Below are 24,911 nucleotides of genomic sequence, written 5' to 3'. Positions count from 1 at the left end.
ACGACCTTGATGTCAACGTCACTTTTCCGTTCCGCTGGCAAACCACCAAGATGCAATTTGGTTACCCTGAACCTGGGGCAAGCAAACATCCATTGGGACAATGGGAGGTGGTGGAATTGAGGAGGGGATTGACAGACAATTGATCAAACTGCAGTAGGTAATCTTGGCATTTTTGCGTCAATCATTGACTTATTTCCCTGGAATGCCAGTAGAAGGAAGCCTTGTGTAGTACTGTGTTTCGTAGTCATGATTGTATCAGCCGGATGTCGCGTGTTATTTCCTCTCAGGAACTGCGGTGCAACAACGACAATTGTAGTATTTTCAAATCAACCCAAATACGACTACAAATACAATAAGAGTCAATTCCCAACTCAATTGACTAACAACGTCATTCACTGGGACCCGATTACCCGAATAAGCCCGCCGTTTGCCCACTCCATCTTCTAGATTGCTGAAACAATCCACCACGCCTATCCGTCTCGACTTCGCGGATACTGTCAAGTCCTTCATTTCACCCATGTCAAGTTGAAACGGGGAACTACATCCTCATAGAGCTCCAAAAGGATTATCATCTCTCCGTTTTTCCACGCAGGACAACCGTTTTGGCTAGACGACCGAGGAAACGGGGTGTTCTTGGATTGTGATCTTCACTCTTGATGCTGATGTGCAAGCGACAAATTTCACTCTAGCCGCCGGCATCACGACAGCTGCCGGTCTCGTATGGCGTTGACATGGCAGGTTTAGCTTGGCACGAGGTGGAAAAATACAGAAATTGACTCGACTGCTGTGACCCCATCCGCCTGGAGTTGAACCAAGCCTCACGTTGTACGAGCGCACAGCCTATACGTCCACGTTGGCGCATGAAGTCGCCTGTGCGACTAGACGCAGAAATGAGACGACACCTTCTTTCGTCCCCCTGTCTTCAAGGTTGGACAAACGGAGAGGACAGTGTCGACGGCAGAGTGACGACAGTGAGATGCTTCGGCTGATTGACCAAACACGGATAGACGAGTCTCAGTTGCGAGAAGTGAGCTGCACAGAGGCCGTTTGCAGTGGCACTAACACGTGAGGGGACAGACGGCACAGGATGAGAGCAAACTCGCAAGGGCTGTTGCCACAATGAACCGGTTCATGTTAAGGTTCCTGCGTGTCTCGCCTGAAGATAAGTTGACACTCGGCCCATGGGAACAAAGAGTGTCGTCTAAAGAGACGTGGTTGTAGAGTTGTCAACATTGGCTGCAGCAAGATGGAGCGTCTATCGTCTATCAAGCATTGTGGTTGCAACCCAGTAAAAGCGAATAAGCGGGTGAGACACTTGACGGTGACGGATTTGGCTATCGGGGACCCCGATCTGCCGTCATCACCAGACGCAGGTAAGAAGCCTCTGTGGGGAGAGAACTGGCCATGTTCGTGTTTGCATGTTAAAATCCAGTGCCAGCCAGCCATGAAGCGTAAGCGAACCGGAGACGTACCGGCATTCCGCCGGGCCCGAGATCTGGGATGAGGCATGCTCATGGACCCGACGGGAGGGAGCCGGGAGAATGGTCAGAGTTGACGGCGGCGACGATCTCTGTGATATTCCGAGACACGGGGGTCTCTCCAAGGCATGGAGGCCGGCCGGCCCTTTCTCTTGCCAATCCAATGCAATTGCCAGGGTTCTTTTTTAGGGGGATCTCTAGTTCATCCTGGCGAGGTCCCTGTGCCTGTTTTTAGCTTACCGGCTGGCGGGTGGGTTTGGTTGGTGCATCTCCATAGTGCCCTTTTTCCTGCCTTGAGGTGCACAGCCTCAAAAGGCGCCCAAGCATTCGGCCAGTGACATGACATGGCATGACGGTGCGGCGCCAGCTAAGCAAAGACCGCGGAGTTTTGAAGTCGAGGATACAGTATAGTACCCAAACACAGTAAACCGAATGCGAAAACTCCGGGATAGGCAGTTAGGGGAGAATCTAGGCCACGAGAGGTGGATATGTCGGCATTTAGATGCCATGGATCTGATGTGACCGTCATCATCGTATTGACCTGTTTTTTTTTTTTTTTTTTTTTGTTTGTTTTGCAGCTAGGCTGTCGATGGTGGAGATTCCTCGCGGGGAACATAATTTATGCCGAAACAAAGGAGTGCGAGCGTGAGGTTTGCTATTCGCTGAGACGGATGACCATGTTTGAAAGGTTAAAAAGTCGATTGCTGGCGGATGTTGATGGGAGCCAACTCAGCTCCGTGGCGACGATACATACTGGCGATAACTAATTGGATCACCCGGAAGGAGCAAGCTTCGCGATGAGCATGTACATATGTGCCTGCAGATCAGCGCACCTAGCAATTTTTTTGCATCCTACTGCGTATTGCCGCGACTAAGAGAGTCAGCGTATCGAGATCGGTCTCTCTGACGCTGACGCTGGACCCTTTAGTTTTGCGGCTGGCTTCACATTGCCTGTTTGGGATAGAGGCCCAGGCTGGAGGATGGAGCCCTTGACGCACCGCCCCAGGGGCTGCTGTTAGTGAGATAGCTCGCCGGGTGAACTATTGCTGTTGCTTGCTTGGTAACCATTCTGCTTTGCAGGGTGGCATGCCCCTGGCTGGTATCAAAGGTGCTTACTGTTATGCAGTGAGCTGGTTGCTAATGCTTGCAATTGCTCAAATATGAATCTTCCAGAGCCGTGGAGATGTCTCTGGCACGTTGAGAATAGAGTGACATCAATGAACCCACAGGACACCTCCACTGCCTGCTCGACGGTTGTAACAGAAGCTGTCTGCGTCTTGCTGTCCACCCAACCTAGGTACCTCACCTCACCTCATCGTCAGCTAAAAAAGGTCCCGGGCCCGTTTTCTGTGTCCATGGCTTCTCCACCTCGAGCGCCAGGGGAGCCGAGCTGTTTCTCTCCACCACCACCACCACCTGCACCCACCGTCGCCGTCGTAAACAGCCCCAAGACAACGCCAACAATAGACCAGAGGCTGCCTCTGAGGCGCACGGAGCTGAAGTGATTGCTTTTCCCATCTGCTATATTGCTCTAGCATCCAAGTCGGGTTCGTCTAGCGCCGGAAACCTCGAACAACTCTCCAATTCCCGTCTCCATCCATCCCTCCTCCATCCCTCCATCCCATCAGCCCAGCCCAGCTGCTTAGCTGTACCTCTCTCAGCGCAGTTCGGCCCAAGCCCAAAATACAAGCCAACCAGCCGGCCCCAGCTCGCAGCGCAGGGACAAGCCGAAAAAAAACACAGCACGCACAGCACAGCACCTCACCACGCCCACGCACCCCCGACTTTACTGTGCCTTGTCTGCTTTACTGACTGGCTGGGCGACTTCTTCCTCAAAAAAGAAGCCCAGAGTCCTACCTACCTACATCCATACCTACATACGTACCTACCTTACCTTGGTACTCTGACGCTCGTATTCCCATTAAAAAGCCCATCTTCTCCTCTCTCCTCCTCCAACCACCGCCCTCACGCTCTCTTTTCCCTCTCTCTCTCCCGTCTTTCCCTGCGTCCCACCGCCAGAAAAAAACGCCCTGCGCACTACCCCCCGGGGCTGAACCGTATTCACTGCCCGCTCCTCGCTCCACGTCCGCGCTCCCCCGACGTCCCTTGCTCACTCATCCAACAACCATCCATCATCCAAAGCCCGTGAGAAAATAGGGGCCCAGACTCGACGACATTTCTCTCCTCTTGCCCAACGAAGCGAGCTCTCGAATCTATCCTGTCATCTTCGTCTGACTGCTCCCATCAACGTATCGCGACGACGCCTTCTTGCTACTGTACCTCGTCGCTGCTCGGCCCATAGCTCAATCCGACGACGAGAGCGGCCGATCCATCCTCCATCCCTAACGATCTGGGGCTCGTAATAGACTCCAGATCCAACATCGCCTCCGATTGCATTCGAACAAGCGTCGCTCGTATTCTTGACCCATATAATTGATTCACCATGAGCGCAAATCCCCAGAACGTTATCCGCAGGTACGACCTCTATTGCGCGCCTCGACCCCGTATTGCCGCTGCCTTGCCCACTCCCGGCGCCCGTCCACGCCCTCTATCAATCACAATACCGGCAATCTATATATCAACTTGATTTCTGACATTCATAATAGGAAGTTGGTCATTATCGGTGATGGTGCCTGCGGCAAGACTAGTCTGCTGAGCGTCTTTACGCTAGGATACTTCCCTACAGTAAGCTCCTCCTTCCACCCTCTGTATCAAGACTTTGCTAACATATATCTTTACAGCACTACGTGAGTCTCGATCGAAATTGCCTTGCGACGACAGCTATTGACCTCCGAACCAGATCCCTACAGTCTTCGAGAACTATGTGACGGATTGCAGAGTGGACGGCAAGTCGGTCCAGCTCGCCCTATGGGATACCGCCGGCCAGGAAGATTACGAGCGATTACGGCCTCTTGCATACTCAAAAGCCCATGTCATCCTGATAGGGTTCTCCATCGATACTCCAGATTCCCTCGACAACGTTAAACACAAGGTGCGGCTCCCCCGGAACGGGTGATGGAACCACCCCGAAGCTGACGTGTGCTCTTACAGTGGATCGAAGAGGCTACCCGCCTATGCAGCGGTGTCCCTATTATCCTCGTCGGTTTGAAGAAGGACCTCCGAGAAGACCCGGTCGCGATCGAGGAGATGCGCAAGAAGTCGCTGCGATTCGTTTCCGAGCACGACGGCGAGGCTATCTGCCGCGAGATTAACGCCAAGCGGTATCTGGAATGTTCTAGCTTGAGCGGCGAGGGCGTCGATGATGTCTTTGAGGCTGCCACTCGCGCCGCCCTCTTGACCTTTGAGAAGGGTGAGGGCGGTGGTTGCTGTGTCGTGCTGTAAACGACTGCAACCTAGCTCTTCGGAATGAGCATACGATGCGAATCCAACACCTGAGCCGAGGGGATCAAGCTCAATATCAGGACGAGTCAGACGAGGCTGACATACGATCCATGAATGCCCTCGTCGGCTCCACAGCCCACCCTCGCTCACCCGGCCGCGGCCATAATATCAGAACAAGTTGGATATCTGGAGATAATTGTAGGATTTGGGACATGGAATCAGAATCGGGATATAGAGGACTTGTTGCTCGGCGCTTTGGAGGGAGGACTTCTTTACTTGACATGCGCATACACACACGCACGCATGCTCATACTCACACTCACACACTCATACACCTCAGGCAGGCTTGAGACCAAAAGGTCCTTGCTTACAACCCCGTCAGCGTTTCGGTCGAAGCCCCGAAGCCATCACCGCCACCGACCGCTACCTATCACTGCGTTGTTTCAGGCGTTATTGCAAACAAAATGAATATTCACTCATTGGAGTTCCAACTCTCGGAGAAAGGAACGAACAACCCAGCCCCCGTCCTCCCTCAAGCCCCATTCTGCTATTTCTTCCCGTTTTCTGATCCTGCAATTTCGCATTCGTCTCATCGTTTTTTAATAATCAGTTGGCTTTTGTTTCAAGGGAGGATCTGGGTATTTCTTAATCTCTTGGCAAGCGAAACTTTCTTGCAACGCCGCGGCTGCGCGGCACGGCACAGCACAAAAAGGGGAAGAGGGGTATGGTATGGCAACGGAGTAGGATTCGAATCCAAGTTGGCGGCAAAATCACATTGACACTCTCTGCGTGTATTGCATATCATTTGACTTGGTAATAGAGCTTGAGTGGGGAGGAAAAAGTGTAGGATAGGATAGGAGATGAGATGTATGGAGGCGAGATTGGTAGTGACTGTCGTTTGCTAGGCTGATATTTGATAGAGAGTGATGACTTTGATGTTTCGCATGCTGTGCTTACGGTCTTGTCTTTGCTTCAAGTGAACATAAATCTCATACGTCTGGATGGCCATGCAGCATAACTTCGCTTCAAGACCCTTTTCACTTCTCATCATAGAGCTAGCCGTGCCTGCTTTTGACACTCACTCAGCCTTGTCATTCAGAACCCTTGAAACATTGGCTTGTTCTAACCCCCATCATATACCAGCTGCTTATAATACATACAGTACACATTGATGCTCATGAAGCTCCCAGCCGAACTCATACACTCAACACTTCATATTTTACCTCTTCCAATCGTGGTTCCACGCCTCCTTGGCGGGATACTCGGTCTGGAAGCGCGAATACTCGATCGGCACAGCCTCGGTGCCCCAGACACCCTTCTTCTCCATGGCCACCCTGTACAGGTACCCCTCATCTCTGTTTCCAGGACCAACCGTCTTGCGCAGCTCCTCGCAGGCATTGTACATGCCGCTGTACATGCGGTGACGCTCCTGCTCAATAGCCAGATGCTGCTGCCGACGGAACAACTGCCACGCGCGGTGAATAGTCCAGTGGCGGAGATATCTCAGACGAGCCATGCGGAGCGGCGGAGGAGCCGGGGAGAACATGTTCTGGCGGAGGGTGCGGATGCGGTAGAAGTTCTCCGACTTGGGGGCCTGGTGCTTGCGGCGGGGAGGCACCTTGCCGGCCGGCTTCTTGGCCGGGGGCTTGGGGGGCGTGCGGGCGAGGAGGCTCGTAGTGGTTGAGAAGAGGCGGGTTGTAGGCGCCGCGGGGGCGGTGGCCTGGCGGGTGAAGAGCCCGCCAAGGGAGAATATCGAGGCCATTGTGAGGAGTTGTGGTGGAAGCGGTTTAAGGATTTGAAGGGGGTTTAGGATCGATTCTTGGATCGCCTTGTTCTATCGTGAAGCGATTCAAGCACCGAGGTCGATTGGCTTTCGAGGGTCGCTAGAAGTTGCTCGTCCGAAGCTTGTCGTCGAAATATCTCGTCGTCTCGTTCGAATGCGCTTCCGAGGCTCGAGGGTGCCCAATTGCGCCGAGGAAGCTACCCGCCTACTCCAGCCGTCTGATTGATCCTATCAACAACGGCCCTGCGGCGACACTGAGCGGACTTTCGGGTTGAATGGGTCGATTCGATATTCGTCCTGCTTGAAGTGGGCGTGGATGCTGAGATGCAAATTGTTAGCCCAGGTTTCGGTCGAGCGGAGAAAGTTTTCTCCGAGGACCGACTTCACCTAGATGCTCCGACTGTGACAACTTTGATACCTATCATCTCACTACCTATTTCATAGACAGAAAGGATTTTCCCTTGACCTAACTAGGGAACTTATCTGCTGAAAGGAATTCATTTCAAAATACATTTTTCAGAAATCCTGAAATCCTACAGTGTTCAATTCTGACACTTCGGAAGAGTGACATCGGACCCTTAAGTAGCGGACTGTGAGTCTTGACGTAATTAGCAGACGCGGAAAGACACAGCTTCAGTAACATTTTAATCGTTATATCCAAGCCATTGTAATTTTTAGTCTAGCCCAATGTGAAGAGCTCCGGGCCTTACCCAAGACCGGCGGATGCTGTCGGAATCCTTCGAGTTGGCGCGCCATCAAAGTGTAGAATCTAGCATTTCCAACTTTGGGGCCTACCTAAGCCGTAGAAGCATCGAATAGGAACGCGTGACGTATTAATTATGAAGTAACTCCTGTGTTTCAAATCGAGGAATCTAGTTTTGATGCTCAAATGCATGCTGGCTATCACTTCCCTTGGTCATCTGTCTGACAGAAGCGATGTGCGTACAAGTATTAGGAACGGAGGTATGCCCAAGGTATAAAAACCTTGAAAAATTCATATGTGGATAGTATTTATGGGTTAGAGAGTTCTTGGGAAGAGTGCCTGCATTTCAACTTTGCTACCTGGAAGGGTGTCCCTTCTTCTCTCATCCAAGGATGAGTCTGAACCTGCGTAACTTCTAGCACTACTCTGGCAATCTAGGAGTGAAAGATGTTATCAATCCTGTGAGATTGCTCTGCCCCTCGGTTACGGAGGGAAACGATCTGTTGTAGCATATAGGTACAAGTAATGCCTCGGGGGTATATGTACGAGCGATTTCGTACTACACTTGAGGATTATATTCATTCCTTAAATTATGATATTCGGTCAGTATAACTATTCCTCGTCCTTCGTATTGGACAAGAGAAGGGCGTAGGTTGGCATCCGGCTGGGAGGATGGGCTGGCTGACGAGACTGATGAGTGTTGACTACCAGAAGAACTTCCGACTAGGGCCCATTTTCTGGTTCCCTGGCGGTTCTTCTTACATGCTTGCAAGATGATTGTATCCCTAGGGTTTTGAGAGTGCGTCTGTGGGAGAAGCGGAGGCTTCGACATCTGAAGGGGCTACGAACAACGAAAATGAAAAACAAACACTGCGATAAGCGCCATGGACTTTCAAAATACCTAGATAGTAGATAATAAACCTAGAACTGCTGCAAATTGCCTTCAAGTTAGCGTGTAAGGTAGGCTTGATTGGATTTTGTAGCCTCTATGATACGCGTTTGGTGCATCTCGGCAAGACACCTAGTACCACACTCAGGAGCTTTTGCCCTACGAGCCCGAGATCTTGCCAAGATTTTCTAATATGGCCCATGAGTTTTAACCATGAATGAGTGGCCATGATTAACCTTTGCAGGGGTGAGAGAGCATAGACCTGCGTTGCCAAAGTTAATCTTCAGCTCTACCGTTGCATGGAGCATCAGCAATTGCAAAGGCCATGTATGACTGGGACTAAACATGACCAGTAAGCCACCTCGTTGGTCCATGTTCAGGGCAAACAATTTCTTCATGAAAAGAAATTCGGCTGTATTGTGAAGCATACTTTGGGCGGCGGTCTATATCCATTCACAGAGAGCGTGAACAGGCATGACCATTCACAGATAGTGTTGAGAAATCAAGGTTCAGACTGTGATTCACCCATGCAGAATGCAACCTTTTTTATTCAAAAAGAGATCGTTTGATTCTATATATCTAGCTCTTTTGCCCAGTTCTTTCACTCAGTTCTTTCGCCTAGTTTTCATCCCTCCCTATGTCTTTCACCCAGACCACCCTTGACAACTTTGTTTCCAATCTTTATCACCCACCATCACAGCAGGCAAGCAAGCAAGCGATTCTTTCCCACTTCTAGTCCATCGTTTGTCATGTCTCGACCAAACCTTCCCGGGCAGGACCTTGTCTCAAGTCCTCAAACAAACCGCCGTAGCCGTCGAAACACGGTTGACAATCCGACCTTGAACGACTCGGAACTGTTTGCCCCTTCTTTGCCCCAGGACCCTCAGGAGGGTACGATTTCACGACTTCGATCCTGGACTGAGGAGCACCGTGAAAACAGCCCGGTCTTATCAAGAAATACAGAGCCCCTTGACCAAAGCATGCAAGATGTGGCTCTCGACGAGGAGGAGGAGGACGAAGAGTCTGACGACGACTGGGACATGGTGCTCGACTACCTAGCGGTAGAAGAATCCGAAGATTGGTATCCGAGGCCAACCACTATGAATCGGATAAGAAGATACCTTTGGTCAAGGGATGAGGACGAAGACCGACACCACAACCACCGACCGGGGCCTCTCGTCTTTGATGACGACGGTATGGTTAGCATCGACGAAGAGGATGAAGAGGAGGACGACCGCCCACATTGGCGAGACCCGGCGTGGGATTATAACATCCCGTTTGGACCCCGGGTCCAGTACGATTACACCTTTGAGCAGCTCTATCCTCGCACCGCCATGGCCCTTGACTTTGCTCAGGCACTCCCAGGCATGCGACGTCTCGCTGTGGCACGGGATGTAGTAGCAGCCTGGGCCCCGACCGTCCAGAACAACATTTCCAGGACGTGCAACACCATGGCCCCTCGAGCTGTGTACACGGCACAGCGCACTCAGGAGGCTCTCGCCATGTCGGCTCAGGTGGGGTGCCATCTTGCTGCAGAGGCGTGGACGGCTGGGCAGAACGCTGCTCAGATGATACAGGATACGTGGGAGGCGGCACAGCCTGCGGTGCGGATGCTGCGTGATGGAAGGGCTATGAGATTGTTGATGGAAGGCGATGTCATGATGATGCTGCTCCAGGATGCTGCGATGGCAGGGTTATCGGCGGTACCGCCATACGATCTTATCCTGCGATCCAGCGGAGGCCGACGCCGACTTTGAGGGATAGAGATCGCTGGAGTATTTGTTTGGGAAGTACACGAATCACTGGGATATGGGCTATAGCGTTTGGGATATTGATCATCTGGTTGGATGCGAAGCGTTTGGAGTTGGTGTTTACCCTGGTATAAGGATATACAGAGACAGGCTGAGTAAAGATAAAAGACGTTATAAACCCAATAAAATCTTTCTAACAACTGACAATTATCACGCGACTGATCTTGAAACAAATGCTTGCATAAACTCTATAAACACTATATATCGTTTGACTCATCTCACATAATTAACTCCGAGCCCGACGCCCTTTGCCTGAACCTTCTAAGTTTTAAACCCTTTTCCATAGTTTGTAACCAATACTCTAGTGCTCGTGCTTGACCGGGTTCAAGTCTCTAAACTCGCCGCGGAGGCTCTCGATGCCCTCCTTCTTGACCTCGTCGACCAGCTTGGCCACCTCGGGCGCGATGACGTTCTCGTCGAAGCCAAAGTACTTGTAGGCGTCCTTGCCAGGGAGACTCTTGCCGAAGGTGGCCATGGAGAAGCCGGCGTCGGCGTATCGCTCCCAGCCGTTGACGGCGTAGGCCTCGATGACGACGCGGGGGGCGTTGGATCGGTAGCGGAGGACGTCGCGCTTGTACTCGAGAGATTGCTTGTTGAAGATACGCTGGCAAGGGAACGACACGATGCGGGCCTTGATGCCGAACTTTTCCTTGAGAACCTCTCGGGTCTTGACGGCGAAGCACATCTCGGCACCGACACCAATGAGAGTAACATCGGCATCCTCCTCCTCGATAAAAACATACGCCCCCTTCTGAGCACCGTCACGGCTAGAGTACTGAGGGTACTGCTCGAGGTTCTGTCGGGAGAGGGAGATGATGGAGGGGGTGTCCTTGGCCTCGAGGGCTGAGATGAAGGCGCCGGCCGTCTCTTCGGTATCGCAAGGGCGGATGTAGAGGAGGTTGGGCATGGAGCGGTAGAGAGAGGGGAGGGCGATGGGCTGGTGGGTAGGACCATCTTCTCCGGTTCCGATGGAGTCGTGAGTAGCGATGTGGATGGCCTGGAGGTTCTGAAGGGCACCCATACGGACACCAGGGGCGGCGTACTGAGACTGTTAGTGAGGGGACTTGTGTTCAGGATGAGAAACTTACAATGTAGAACATGAAGAAGCTGGAGGTGATGGGGAGGATGGTGCCCTTGCTATAGGCGGCGAGACCGTTGGAGATGGAAGCCATGGCATGTTCACGGATACCCCAGTGGATGTATCGGCCGCCATAGTTGCCAGTGATGCCACAGGTGGTCTTGAGATCAGGCTGTTAAGAGTCAGCAAGTGTCACGTCACACTTGTCACTGAACTTACGTGTTGGAAATCAACCTTGTCCTTCCAGATCATGTTGACAGAGGGCGACAGATCAGCCGTGCCGACCATAAAGTTCTTGAGCTTAGCAGCAAGGGGGTTGCAGATGATGCCGGCAGACTTTCGCGAGGCAGTAGGGGCGGTAGGGAAGCTCTCCTTGGCGGGGATGATGCTTCGCCAGTCCTCAGTGAAGCGGCCCTCGACTCGCTTGATAAACTCCTCGTGAAGCTCAGGGTACTCCTTAGCGTAGGAGGCAACCAAAGCCTTCCAGTCCTCCTCCAGGCGCTCACCGCGGGTCTTGACGTCGCGGAAGAAGTTGTAGATCTCGTCGGTCACGACAAAGTGCTCCTCAGGGTTCATGCCAAAGTGCTCCTTGACGGCCTTGACACCGTCGGGAGAAAAGGCGGCGCCGTGGGCCTTGGCGTCGCCGGCGACCTTGCTGCCGACACCAATGACGGTGTGCACGTTGATGAAGGTGGGCTTGTCGGTGCTGGACTTGGCCTTGAGGAGGGCCTTGACGATGCCCTCGACGTCGTAGCAGCCGTCCTCGATCTCGATGACGTCCCAACCGCAGGCGCGCATCTTTGCGTTGACGTCCTCGGTGTTGCAGAGGTCGACGCTGCCGTCGCAGGTGATCTGGTTGTTGTCGTACATGACGACCAGGTTGTTGAGCTTCCAGTGGCCGGCCAGCTGGATGGCCTCGAGGGAGACGCCCTCCTGCAGACAAGCATCACCAATCATGCAGAAAGTAGTGTTGTTAACAAGCTCGTGGCCGGGCTTGTTGTAAGTCGCAGCGAGGTGCTTAGTAGCCATAGCAAGACCAACAGCATTGGCAATGCCCTGACCAAGAGGTCCGGTCGTAACCTCGATACCCTCGTGCTCGATCTCGGGGTGGCCCGGGGCGAACGAGTCGTAGCGGGCAGAGTGATACGACTTCAGCTGGTCGAAAGTCATCTGCTTGTATCCGGTGAGGTGCAGAAAGGTGTACTGGAAGAGACAGGTGTGGCCGTTGGAGAGGACGAAGCGGTCGCGGTTGAAGTAGTCGGGGTTGCTGGGCGAGTACTTCATGACGTACTTCCACAGGGCGAGGCCAATGGCGGCCATTCCCATGGCGCCGCTGCGAATATGTTAGTTAACGATGCCATTGATGTTTTTTGACTAGAGTTTCTCACCCTGGATGACCACCATTGAATTGCTGGCACAGATCGGCAATCAGACAGCGGAACTGGCGCAGAAAGAGGTCAATGGTCTGGGCATCATCGTTCTTGATGAGCTTGAGGACATTGGGCCCAGCCACGGGCTCCGCCTTGGGCTCTGGTGTAATTGCACTGGGCGCCATTCTGTCAAGACTTTTGTGTATAGGTAAGGATAGAGAGTGAGAGAGCAGTGTGCCAAAGACTCGGGGCAATGCCTTATATCACCGCTACCTCTCCCATCACCTTACGCGTAAAAAGTAGACGAAACCGTTAAACACTTCCAGATGCCGAAACAGGAAGTCCTACGCACGAGGGGTGTGGGATTGTGGGTTCGACCCCATTCATGATGATCACGAGGGGAGTCTGGAACCGGGGGAGGGCACATGAGAGCTAAGATTTGGTAGTGTCCCGCCACGTCGCAGAAACCCGAGGCGCTTAGGCTTGCTTAGTTGGTATGGATTATCTGTCAAGTGTTTCTAGGTCAGGTTGGGATTGTTTCTGGAAGAGGTGATTACCCAAGTGGGAGTATGGTGTTTATGCTTGGATAGAGGCTCTAGGGTTTTGTCGAATCATGCACTTTGTCTTTACAATGTTTGTTTCACAAGTAGTGCTTTTGGTGCTACGTAGCCTGTCAAAAATAGTCGATCACTAGACCCTAGTGCCAAGGTTCAGACAGTCTACTCATTTATGTCTACCACGTCGCCAATGACTGCCCGTTACACGAAAAGGTGTGAACACCACATCAAGACACTCCGGCTGCAATCACCATCTTGAACCTCTTTCAGAACATGAATGCTCATCAATTGATCGCATGCAACTTCCTCGAATACCATCACGTACATCCGAAGACAATTGCAATGCTGTCGCCTTCGGCATATCCCAAGATGGATATCCGTCGACAGTATATCTGAGAGATGTTCCTGATGTCGCCCTGATCATCCATACTCTGCACTATTGCACTCGGATCATCGCTTCATCATGACTCCCGCCATCGTCAGCGACATTGAGCTCCCGGCCCAAGTGCCAGAGACGAAAGCGACGCCTACCTCGAAGGCTTCAACTCCCAAGCTCTTCTCCCTCGAGGGAAAGACAGTCGCCATCACCGGCGGAGCTCGCGGTCTGGGCATCACCTTGGCCATCGCTGTTGTCGAGGCTGGTGGAAGCGTCGCTTGTCTCGATATCCTAGACGAGCCATCACCAGCCGAATGGGCACAGCTCAACAAGATCGCGACAGCCAATAATTCTTCCGTGTCATACCGGAAATGCGACGTCACTAATGAGACGTCGGTCGAGTCGGTGATGCAGGCCATCGCAGTGGATGCCGACAAGGCCGGAGCTCCGTTCTGGGGCGCCATTGCCTGTGCTGGCATTCAGCAGCAGATGCCAGCCATTGACTACCCAGCCGCTGATTTCGACCGGATATTGAGGGTCAATGTCACAGGCGTGTTCAACACTTGCAAGTACGCTGCAAGGGTGCTGCGGGAGAGGAAGAGTCCTGGCAGCATTGTCATTATCTCGAGCATGTCGGGTAACATTGCCAACCGAGTGAGTAGACAAGTCCAAGAAAAATTAAGTTTAAACTAATGATTTAAAAGGGATTGTCCTGCACGGCATACAACTCGAGCAAAGCCGCCGTCCAACAAATGGCCCGATCCATCGCCCAAGAATGGGGCCAATGGTCGATCCGCGTCAACACGCTATCTCCTGGTGTAAGTGATACCCCAATTGCCTTTAAACGGGATCTAATAGTACTGTAGTATATCCGAACCGCCATGACGGATCAATTGCTCGAAGAGAACCCCGAGGTTGAAAAGACGTGGATGGCGGGTGCTCTGCTGGGTCGTCTTGGTGCGCCCGAGGATTTCAAGGCCCCGGCCGTGTTTTTGTTGTCCGAGGGAGCGTCGTTTGTGCATGGGACGGATTTGAGAGTTGATGGAGGACATTGCGCATCGGCTTAAAAGAATTGCATAAATACGTGTCGGGTTGAGCAATAGATTGAGAACTGTAGGATCTGTTACAATAGAACATTGCATCAAAGACATAAACCACCTACAACTATTTCATTCCTTTTATTCCTCTATTCTAGCCTCTAAAATATTACTTCATCTTAAATCATGACTGTTTAAATTAAGCAGATAAAATAGCAAAACACGAGGCGCTCACGCTCCCAAACTTTTACTCCCGCCAACCAACGACACTTCCTACTGCTTCAACACCTCTTCGACACCCCTGAGAATGCTCACAACTCCAAGTGCACCAGGGTCAGGAATACCACCCTCCTCGTCGAACCGATCCTGTCCGACGTAGCTCGCCCGTCCAAGAGCAGCTGCCATCTTTCGCGTGCCCTCTGCTCCCTTGCGTGCCTCAGCGATGGCACCCTCGAGGGAACCTTCGCCGGCATAGGCATTGACAAAGGGGATGAGGGCATCCATGAGCGTTCGGTGTCCAACGCGGGCGGGAGTGTATCTGCAGAGCTCCTCAAGTCCGCCCTGCAGGGACTTCTTGATCAGCTCCGACACGGCGGGCGACTTTGAAGCTGTCGCAAGTTCCGAGAGCCTGTTTGCAACGGCGTTGAGGAAAATGGCGTAGATGGCACCTGATGTGCCACCCATGCTCCTCTCTGCGGTAGTCGCCGTTCTTCGGAAGATTTGCCCAATGTCGAGAGACTCGGCGTCGTCCTTCTGGAACTCCTTGACCAGACCTGCACGGATTAGATGGATGGAGCATTAATGATTTGAGGGGATCGTACCGTTTACGCCGTTGAGAAGTGTCTCTCCGCAGTCTCCGTCGCCAGCGAGCGTGTCGTACTCAGTGATCTTGGGCTCGTCTTGTGCTGTCGTCTTTGCTACCGAGTCGATGATGGACTTGACGAGCGCTGTCGGAACTAAATGAGGGGTTAGCTTCATCCACAGCATGTTTAAATACACTTCACTCACCCTTGACTCCCGTCTCCCGTCCATTCGGCTTGGCTGCTGCAACCTTTGTTTCCCTCTTCGACACAGACTCGGCATCTGTCGCCCATCCGTGAATCGAACGAGGCCAAGCGGGTGCAGTAGTAGGAGCATCGAGAAGCTCCTCCAGCTCCTCGTCGAGCTCCAGCAACGTCACCGAGAAACCAGGTCCATCGAGCGAAGTTACAAACGTTCCAACCAAACTCCTGGAAATCTTGATATCCCGCGAACCAAGCTGAGAAACAACCTCATCCGCAATGATATCCAGCTCAAGAACACTAAGGCCACCAAGGTTGTTGACCATGAGAGCCACGCGCTGACCCGTCTTGGGCTGCCACATGTTTGCCTTTTGCGTAAACATGATGTCGAGCGCCTTCTGAACCGTCGTCTCGAGGCTGGGAATCTTTTCGCGCTTGACACCTGGCTCGTTGTGGATGCCCATTCCGAACTCGAGCTGGTCGACGGGGAGGGACTCTTGGTTGGCTCGGCCGGGGACGTTGCACCTGTCGAGGCTCGCGGCGACGGTGGCCATTTGCGAAGCGGCCTTTTTAGCGACTGCGACGACGTCTTCGAGGGAGGCTCTGCAACAGATTCTTGTTAGACGATGTGAGGCAATGGGATTGTCTTACTTACCCCTTGGCTGCCTTGGCTCCAGCAATCTTGTGGCAAAAGACTGTTCCTGCGAGACCGCGCTGACCGACGAGAGTATTACCCTCAACAGAGACGTCGTCTCCTACAATCACCATTTCCACCTTTTGACCCTCTGCCTTTGCCTTTTCAGCAGCCAATCCAAAGTTGAGTTTATCGCCCGTGTAGTTCTTGACGATCAACAAGGAGCTGTATCCTAGTCAGCCAAAACCTCACCATGTCAATTCACAATACGTACCCCTTGGATGACTTTACAGTCTGCAGACCCGTCAAGATCTGCGAAGCAGAAGGAGAGGCAAAGATTTCGCCTGCAATGACAACATCGAGGGCACCCTCGCCGAGGTATCCTGCATGAGCTGGCTCATGGCCAGAGCCTCCGCCAGAGAGAAGTACAACCTTGTCATCCTTAGGATCGCGTCGTCGGTAAAGAACTAGAGAGTCAGCCCATTTACTTCCACCATACTTTCGTTGAACTCACCCTTTTCCGATGCAATGAGACTCAATGAGGGATCGTGGAGTATACAGCTCCGTAGACCTCGCTCGACGGGACTCGAGACCCCACTGATGAAACTCTTGCCTGCAAGCTGTTAGCAAGCAAGTTTCACCAACCAAACCATAATACTCATCATACCCAGAGTCATTGTTGATTAGTTTTCGTCTCTTGATGATAGATCTGACAGTAAAACACTCGCAAAGGCCTCAGACTGGGAATGCTCGTCTTCTTGATCTATCTCGCTGCCAGGCGGTCCAAACTTCCATCTTGGGATAGCTCGCTCACCTTGTGCTCAGGCACCTTTACCCTCGATTTTCCCGCGGTCCCGCGGCCCCGCGTCCATGATGGCTGAAGCGCGGGGGGCTAATCTTGCCCTTTTGCGGATAAAGGAAAAAAGTAAATGGGGGCTCCTGACCACTGTTCCTGTCGTACCACCCCTGAACCTCTAGGCGGGATGTGCTACCCCGGGGAGGGGCTTTGCCGGTGTCCACAGTGATTGCTGAGGGCGTGTGATTGAGAGAGGGATAACCTATTGCTGAGATTAAGCGGTTGTTTAGTGGGTGAAGAGTCGATATTTGGCGATTGGGCAACGATTGGATATGGGTAATGCGAGTCGCTCTCACCAGCTGAAATGGGTGATTGTGTGGTAGACTGATTGTCGCTTGAGCTTACTTGCCTACCCGAGACTCTCACGGGCAAACAGAAGCGCAATTGTTTGCCGTAGGTGCTGGGAAGAAAACATTGAGAATATTCCAAGTAGTGGACTTTTCTCTACGTGTAGTACCAATGAGAGTTTCGTGGTGTCAAGTCACCGATTTATTTACGATTGTTATGTTGAGTTTTACACAAAGTGAGACTTGTGCGCCTGTATTCCCAAGAAGCTCCTCACCTTGATTTCTTCATCGTAACTAACACTGTACATAAGCAAAACGAATTTCCTTTCCACACTGTATACATGTCTCCCACGAGTTACCCGGAAAACATCCCAGACTGCAATGACCTCCGGCCTTGTCGGTGAAGGCGTGATCTGTCTGCACCTCTTGGCCTGTACGGCATTTAGAAGCGGACCTCTCTACCCCGGTCCTTTTCAGCGCATGCAGCTTCCTGATGGACTGGCAAAATGCAACTCTGTCGGATCGGCTCCGTTCATCGGCGCATCTTTTAACGCCCGACTTGCTCGTTTCGGCAGTGCCCCGTAAACGTTTAGCGATTGGTTGGCTATGCTCCGCGGCGACCCACTTCTCCGCGAGCTCTCCTCCGGGTTACCGAGTTCCGACTCCCAGCATGCTGTGGCTTCCTGCGGGCGGAGGATCAATGAAGGGGTGTTTTTGTTTCTCGGCCGAGAAGAGATACGAATAATGTCATTATGCAAACTCGTCTACTTTAAGAGGATCCTGACTCTTCAATGTTTGCTCGTCTTGTCATGATCAGAGCTTCTCTCCCTCCATCTCTACCCGAGTCATACACACCCTCTCAAAGCCGGGGCCTCCTCGTCAGTGCGAAAAAACAAACGGGCAACCGAAGCCGGACCTTGGAAACAGAAGCGAATTCTACATCCTTGGAATCTTGCTGCCTGCGCATGCTTAGGCCCGGTAAATAACGCTTGCAGATGCCCTACAGCTTCTCGAAACCGCAATCGAAACATCTCGCATGGTTTCTTGCTGATCCCCAGACCCCAGAATTCGTTGCGTGATGTGATGGGTTCCCCGCCTGGGGGCTCCGCCCATGGGGAACCGCTGTTAAAAAAAAAAACCTTGATTATATGCGAGTCAAGCAAGTAATTATGTAGATCGCAAAGAGTATATGAAGACGCCATGATCCCGTCGTGAATAGCTTCAATCACACAACACCCACATCCTCTATCAAACTATCTGCCCATCATGTCCACCCTCCTCGTGGGAAAGCCCCTCGACTGGGCAATCACCGCAACCGCAGGCTCAGGCTTCCTACTCTTCGGGTACGACCAAGGGGTAATGTCAGGCCTGTTGACGGGCGAGGCCTTCACGAGGACGTTTCCCGAGATTGACACGACCAACGGCGGCGGCGGGAGTTCCTCTCTCCAAGGCACCGTCGTGGCAATTTACGAGATTGGGTGCTTCTTTGGCGCCATCTTTTGTCTCCTCGCTGGAGAGTATCTTGGAAGACGTAGGTCTATTATGATTGGGTGTGTTGTTTTGAGTATTGGGGCTGCGCTTCAGGCTTCTGCGTTTGGCATTCCGCAGATGATTGTTGGACGGATCGTTGCGGGATTGGGAAACGGCATGAACACGAGTACAATCCGTAAGTCCCCTTTACCCTCTGAAAGCTCAAGAAAACTGACATTTGGGCAGCCGTGTGGCACTCTGAACTCATGAAGGCCAAGAACCGAGGCCGCGGTCTCGCCGTCGAACTAGCCATCAACATCTTTGGCGTCATGCTCTCCTACTGGGTCGACTACGGCATGTCCTTCGTCTCCAACGACTCTCAATTCCGCTTCCCCCTCGCTCTTCAAATCCTGTTCGCCGTCATGACATTCTTCGGCATCCTCGTGCTCCCTGAGTCTCCTCGTTGGCTCATTGCGCACGACCGACATGACGAAGCCAGAGAGATTCTCTGGGCTGTGAGGAAGGATGCTAGGTCGATTAGCAAGGATGACGAGTCTATTAGTCGGAGTTTGGCAGAGATTCAGCATACCATCAAGGAGGAGCGAGAAGCTGCGCAGACGAGCAGTTTTAAGGCTATGCTGAAGAATGGAGAGCAAAAGTTCCTCTACAGAACTCTGCTGGGTGTCGGCGCTCAGTTTGCCCAGCAGCTTTCTGGCATCAACCTCATCACATATGTAAGTCAACCAGTCCCCAAAGCTTTGAGCCAGCTTGCTAACTGGAAACAGTATGCCCCCGTCATCTTTCAGGAGTCGGTCGGCATGTCTCACAACCTGAGTCTCCTCCTGGCAGGATTCAATGGCATCGCCTACTTCCTCTCGTCTCTGATTCCCATCTGGGTCATTGACCGGCTTGGTCGCCGTAAGCTGATGATGTTTGCGGCGGCTGGTCAGTGTGGATGTATGGCTATCCTTGCTGGGACTGTGTCTACTGGAAAGTCTGCACCTGGTATCGTTGCCATCGTGATGCTCTTCATGTTCAGTATGTATAATCTGCCATTAAATGTTGGAATTCTCCGTGCTAACATAGCCTAGACTTCTTCTTTGCCGTCGGTCTCCTCGCCATCCCCTGGCTCTGTAAGTTCCTCTCCTCAACCCTCACCACCACCACTAACCACCCCCAGTGCCCGCCGAATACGCCCCCCTCGCAATCCGAACCCGCGCCGCCGCTCTCGCCACAGCATCAAACTGGATCTTCACCTTCCTCGTCGTCGAGATCACCCCCGTCTCAATCTCGAGCATCGGCTGGAAGACGTACGTCTACTTCTGCATCTTCAACTTTGCCTTCATCCCCATGTTCTACTTCTTCTACCCCGAGACGAGACTCCTGTCGCTCGAGCAGATCGACAAGCTGTTTACTGGCGAAAAGATCATGCTGCACTGGGATCATAGCATGGGTGTGCCGGGTGAGGTTTCGGGCAAGAATTTGGAGGGTGAGAGTGCTGGGTTTGAGCATGAGGAGAAGACTACGCACGAGACCAAGACGGAGTCTCTGTAGGATCACATTCAATGATTGATCCCTGAGTGAGAAGGGGAGGTATTCATAACAGGGCAAGTGTATTCCGTTGTTCATAAGCTATTGCCATAGTGTCCCGTAATCCGGCAAAATGCAGATATCCAAACCCATCCATCAACTCCCGTCCACGACCCAAAGATACCCAGTGAAACTTAATTCCAAGCGAACCAACTTGGCTTCTTCTTCTCAGCCTCTTGTTTCCTCTTCCACTCTGTCTCTTCTTGCGCCATCCACGCTTGCATCATCATGCACTTCTCTTCCATCTGCGCATCCGTCAGGAAACCCCGTCCACCGTCTTCAGCTGTGTCTTTGTCCTGAGAGCCGGAGTAGGTGCCTTTTGTTACACCAAGAATCTCGCAAAGACCCTCAGACTTCTCCATCAACCAATCTCCGTGACGGAGACCATCGCGCCAGTGAGGTGGTAGTGCCTTGAAGCCAAGCAGAGCACCAAGGAGAGCGCCCGCAAAACAGGCGTTTGTGTCGGCGTCGCCACCCTCCATGATGAGGTCAGTGATGAGCTTCTCAAAGATTGCAAGCTGTGATCGCAGCTGGTTGTTGGACTCGAGTTGTCGCATAGCAAGACGAAGGAGCAAAATTCCAGAGCCAAACGTCTTGTAGACGTAACCAATCTTTGTGCTCTCATCAAGCTTCAAGTCCGCCAGAGTCTTGGCTGTGGTATGGTACTTGAAGTCGTCAATCTTCAACCGGGGCTCGTCCTTGCGATCCTGCTTCTTGAGCTCCTTCTCTCGACGAGCAGTGTACCATGCAAGACCCTTTTCAATCATGTCGTCGACGTGACGCTCTTTTCGGATATCGCCAAGGACAAGACCACGGACGAGGGCAGTGCCGATGACGCAAGAGACGACACATCGGGGGTCAGCATGTGTGACGACGGAGAATTTGGCGGCGATCTTGAAGGTGTCTTCGAGGGACTTGTTAAGGCACATGAGTCCTAGGGGATGTGTTCGCATCAAACTTCCATTGGGAGCGGCCTTGTATTTGCCTGTCGTCCAAAAGTTTCGTGCTGTCCCCTCAGGATCGTCCAGGTATGTCTTTGTCCGAACGATGCCTCCCACGGTGCGTCCTAGTCCAAGAGGCAATGTATCGAGTGCACGAAGTCCCATACGAACCCAAACAGACAGCCGCGAGGCAAAGTCTTTAGGATCAAGCTTCTTGCCATCGCTGTGAAGATAAGACATGAGAATCAGGACAGCATGATCAGTGTCGTCTGTCCAATCACCAGGCCGGTGAAAGTTGCGATGGTGATCGCGTCTAAAGGCGGTAGCCTGGTCCGCAGGCAGAAGGGTAAAGAAACGATCAGGATATGCCCCGGCCGACATCTCAGCAGAGAGAAACTCTGTATACAATCCGATCGCATCTCCAAGAGCTGAGCCAAAGAGGGTGCCGATAATGCGATCCTGAGCGACCGCCTTGGCCGACTCGGACGAGAAGGTAGTCGAAGCCATGCTGGGCGTGCTTTTCTTAGAAGACATGATGGGGGAAGCACAGTCGGCACGGGAGCCCAAGTTATATGCTTCTTTCAGGTTGTAGGCATCCAAATTGATTGACTGGTCGAGGCAATAGATCGCGAGACCATTTCTGCGGCTGAAGGGGGCGGTGGAGCACTGCCACACACGGGACTAACTAGCACCGAAGGGGAGATCAGCCGGGCGCATGTTAAAGCGGTTGCCTGATGACACGCAGGAGGATTTGCGAGCTGCATTTGCCCAATGAGATGGATGTTGTTGGAGATATGATTGTCCAGGGTGAGGAGTGGGCTTTGGTGAAGTACAGTGTGGCAGGGGACATTAGGCACACCAGATTCAGGAAACCTCGTCTGCCTGCTATGAACGTCTATCCGAATGTTAGTCTTGGAAAAGCCCTAAAATAATCCAAAATAGAGCACACACCTTATCAAGTCCCTTCTAGCCCCCTTTCCCTTACGCCGAGGCACATGTGCGCTAATGGCTCCCTACAGTATTCATCGAACTGCCTTGCGTTTCTGCACTGTACGGCTTGTCTGCCTCGCAGGGCTGAGGCCATGTCCAAGCGGTCAAGCTAATCAAAATGGCTTCTATTAGTTCAAGATAGCTACTTGGACATGCAGCTATTATTCTTATAGATGGTTCAAATATGCGCTGCTCAGTCTCCCAAGTCTCCCCAAAACTCCCTTAGATCCTCTGCCCTCCACCTCGTGCTCCATCCGCTCTCCCTCTCAATCCTCTCCAACAACTCTAGTATCGCCTTGTGCTCGCTGGGATGACTCATACATCGTCCAGCAATCCACAAAGGCTGAATCCCGTTTGTCCATGCCCCGTGGTGGTCGTTAGACAAGCTTATCCCGCAAGCCTGTCGCGCGTGCCAGAGGATGCTCCTCGGCTTGGCAGGGAGACTAAGTCGTATTTCTGACGGCTGGTTCTGAAGCATGAGAATCGACGCTGTATGGTGAAGTTGGTTGCCTGAAATAGCGGCGGGGTTGGAGAAGAGGATAGTCGGAAAGGGGGATTTGCCGCTGGGGATGGTCATGATGGGGTGTAATGGGGCTGGTCGTTGCTGATACCAGTCGTGGAGATACTCCCAGAGTTGGAGCCAGCGAGCGCGAAACTCGGAGTCGTTGCGGGCTGGAGCTTGGAGAGTATGTGAAGGGAGAGGGGCCAGAAGATCAAGAACCTGGGCTATTAAATAGACGGAATAATTTGCCCACTGTTCAAAGTCTGTCGCGTTTCGAAAGAGCTCGACATCGGCTTCAATCGACCCTGAAGCCCAGTGGGAGACGTCTATGAGCGTCTTGACCGATGATATCAGGCCACCGCAGACGTCCATCCGGGCAAAGCACCAAAAGAGCGCCTGCTCAGTGCCTCCAACGAAGCCATTGATCCCTACAGCCTCCATTAGACTGGCGCATCCATCGAGGTGCCTCCGCCACGCTTTGGGCGAGCAGCTAAGCATCTCCAATACGCAAAGTATGACGCATGTAGCTATAACGGCCGTCCCTCGAGTTGGCAGGTGGGGGAGTAGGAGGTGGATGGCTTCTTGGTATAAGGCGAGGCTTCGGTCGGTCGGGAGAGTCTTTTTGAGCTCGAGCTGTCGCGCCGAGAGGGCTAGCATCGAGTATCGTAGATGATCGTTATTTTTGGTCATTGTTGGGAGGATCTGTTGGAAATGTCTGTCTCTGTCGAACTTGTCCAGCCAAGGGGCAATCTCGTCAAAGTAGTTTTTCCACAGAGCGCATTCCTCCTCTTCTGAAAGGAGTGGTGTTGTGGATGGATGAAAATCGGGTATCTGGACAGTGACGTCTGTTTCGGCTATGGTAGAGCTCCCTTGAGTACTATTGACATCAAGTCGAGGCGTCGTTGACCTTGTTGGCGCGACAGATCTCGTTTCCTGTATTAGATGATTGCGTAGTGTGGAATGAAGTTCGTGGTATGCCGAGCCTGGTAGAAAGATGCCATCCTCGGACATGTCTCCTGGCGTGAATGCCTGTATTTGTTCCATATAAGGATACTCAATGTCCATTGAGACTTGCAGCGCAGGGTCTATTGCGACTCGCGAGTGGCTTTGGGTAGTTTGGCCGCTCTGGCTAAAGTAAAGGAGGTCTGCGACAGCGCTCTCAGTCTGTCGCTGGGACGAGGGCGAGCTCTCAACTGCAGGTGGAGTGAGATAGCTTCCCGGAGCATTGCTCAAGTGCCCCAAGCCTGTAGGTCTCGCATTTGATCCCACGTTTGTTGGTATTGAGCGGCCTGAATCCGAGTGTTAACAATCTCGTGATAGAATCGACACTCACAAACCTACCCATGGGCCTCGCATCAGCGTCGTCGTCTTCCGATTCTAGCAGCGACGACGGGGCATTGTAGTCGCGAATAACCTCGGATGTGACGTCGAGGATCTCAAACTCCCTGGGCCGTCTCCTGGCCATCTTGCGCATCGACGGATGTCGGCCATCCAGACCCTGTGCGTTCTCGGCGCGAAACGTAATCTTGAGCCCCCATTCGCAGTGCTCGCTCCGTCGGCGACATGTACCACAGGCTGGGCGTCCTTCGTCGCATTTTCTCTTCTTTCGGCGGCAGTTGAGGCATCCTGACCTCGTCCGGGTCTTCTTCTTGGGTACCTGCTGAGGACGCTCCATATTGGTCAGGTGTAGCCGCTGATTTTTTAGCGGAGATGAGAACCCGTCAGGGAATTGCAGCTCTTGGGGACCGTCAACCCTGGCGTCTCGGGCGCATAGCTGTGGGGAAAGGTCCAAGGAACTGGTTCGTGATGGGCAGAGGATAAGACAGGCAGAATCTCGAGCTGAAGGATCATGCCTGTCTCTGTTGATGATGCGGAAGACGAAGCCGAATGATCGGCTACGGAGCGGAAGGAGGTCGGTATTACCGCTTCAGGTTTGCCGAGGCAAGTCTAAGCGAAGCATGACGCTTGGACTGGCCCGATGATGGTTTCAGAGGGCAATCGAGTTCTTAAGGAGTGCCAGGTCGGTTGGATATCTATTATGGATAATATTGCCGTCTCCTTGATACTATCCTTTATAATTGAACTCAGGGTTCATTGACTATCGCCTTGTAGGGAATGCTGGCCATCCTGTCCTAGATCTGAAGATATTTTAATGTCGTGTAACCTACCTCTCACCCAGGGAAATGTGTGTGAATTAAAAAGACAGCGTGGTATAA

General features: G+C 52.5%; 7 protein-coding genes and 2 pseudogenes across 9 annotated transcripts, besides 2 other annotated features; 4 read left to right on the top strand and 5 right to left on the bottom strand.

The window, feature by feature from the left end:
* Window positions 1-3,921: 3,921 nt before the first annotated feature.
* On the top strand, window positions 3,922-4,820 carry NCS57_00827600 (GTP-binding protein rho2; the record flags this gene model as incomplete). The annotated part of the gene is made up of 5 exons (XM_053058097.1): window positions 3,922-3,953; window positions 4,085-4,163; window positions 4,220-4,225; window positions 4,279-4,470; window positions 4,530-4,820. 5 exons carry the CDS (start codon window positions 3,922-3,924, stop codon window positions 4,818-4,820), a joined length of 600 nt encoding a protein of 199 aa, XP_052911928.1.
* A 1,219-nt stretch (window positions 4,821-6,039) lies between these two features.
* NCS57_00827500 (uncharacterized protein) lies at window positions 6,040-6,582 on the bottom strand (the record flags this gene model as incomplete). Its single annotated transcript, XM_053058096.1, has 1 exon — window positions 6,040-6,582. One exon carries the CDS (start codon window positions 6,580-6,582, stop codon window positions 6,040-6,042), a length of 543 nt encoding a protein of 180 aa, XP_052911927.1.
* Window positions 6,583-8,944: 2,362 nt separating this feature from the next.
* On the top strand, window positions 8,945-9,952 carry NCS57_00827400 (uncharacterized protein; the record flags this gene model as incomplete). Its single annotated transcript, XM_053058095.1, has 1 exon — window positions 8,945-9,952. The coding sequence occupies one exon, from the start codon at window positions 8,945-8,947 to the stop codon at window positions 9,950-9,952; it is 1,008 nt and encodes a 335-aa protein (XP_052911926.1).
* Window positions 9,953-10,307: 355 nt separating this feature from the next.
* Window positions 10,308-12,639, bottom strand: NCS57_00827300 (Transketolase; the record flags this gene model as incomplete). Its single annotated transcript, XM_053058094.1, has 4 exons — window positions 10,308-11,048; window positions 11,095-11,256; window positions 11,304-12,417; window positions 12,473-12,639. 4 exons carry the CDS (start codon window positions 12,637-12,639, stop codon window positions 10,308-10,310), a joined length of 2,184 nt encoding a protein of 727 aa, XP_052911925.1.
* An 817-nt stretch (window positions 12,640-13,456) lies between these two features.
* NCS57_00827200 (uncharacterized protein) lies at window positions 13,457-14,454 on the top strand (the record flags this gene model as incomplete). The annotated part of the gene is made up of 3 exons (XM_053058093.1): window positions 13,457-14,041; window positions 14,092-14,205; window positions 14,254-14,454. Exons 1-3 carry the CDS (start codon window positions 13,475-13,477, stop codon window positions 14,452-14,454), a joined length of 882 nt encoding a protein of 293 aa, XP_052911924.1. The 5' UTR covers window positions 13,457-13,474.
* Window positions 14,455-14,697: 243 nt separating this feature from the next.
* On the bottom strand, window positions 14,698-16,679 carry NCS57_00827100 (annotated as a pseudogene). Its single transcript has 6 exons — window positions 16,574-16,679; window positions 16,334-16,526; window positions 16,081-16,284; window positions 15,433-16,028; window positions 15,246-15,380; window positions 14,698-15,197 (listed from the first exon to the last, which is right to left on the bottom strand).
* Window positions 14,698-16,679: a sequence feature.
* Window positions 16,680-18,423: 1,744 nt separating this feature from the next.
* NCS57_00827000 lies at window positions 18,424-20,226 on the top strand (annotated as a pseudogene). Its single transcript has 5 exons — window positions 18,424-18,868; window positions 18,919-19,406; window positions 19,458-19,710; window positions 19,764-19,805; window positions 19,853-20,226.
* Window positions 18,424-20,226: a sequence feature.
* Window positions 20,227-20,396: 170 nt separating this feature from the next.
* NCS57_00826900 (uncharacterized protein) lies at window positions 20,397-21,737 on the bottom strand (the record flags this gene model as incomplete). Its single annotated transcript, XM_053058092.1, has 1 exon — window positions 20,397-21,737. One exon carries the CDS (start codon window positions 21,735-21,737, stop codon window positions 20,397-20,399), a length of 1,341 nt encoding a protein of 446 aa, XP_052911923.1.
* Window positions 21,738-22,386: 649 nt separating this feature from the next.
* NCS57_00826800 (Zn(2)-C6 fungal-type domain-containing protein) lies at window positions 22,387-24,370 on the bottom strand (the record flags this gene model as incomplete). The annotated part of the gene is made up of 2 exons (XM_053058091.1): window positions 22,387-23,984; window positions 24,037-24,370. 2 exons carry the CDS (start codon window positions 24,368-24,370, stop codon window positions 22,387-22,389), a joined length of 1,932 nt encoding a protein of 643 aa, XP_052911922.1.
* Between the last annotated feature and the right edge of the window lie 541 nt (window positions 24,371-24,911).

This window comes from Fusarium keratoplasticum, chromosome 6, assembly GCF_025433545.1.
Source record: "Fusarium keratoplasticum isolate Fu6.1 chromosome 6, whole genome shotgun sequence".
NCBI classification, from domain to species: domain Eukaryota; kingdom Fungi; phylum Ascomycota; class Sordariomycetes; order Hypocreales; family Nectriaceae; genus Fusarium; species Fusarium keratoplasticum.
Note: the sequence above shows the minus strand (reverse complement) of the source record. Positions and strands in the feature narration are given on the sequence as shown.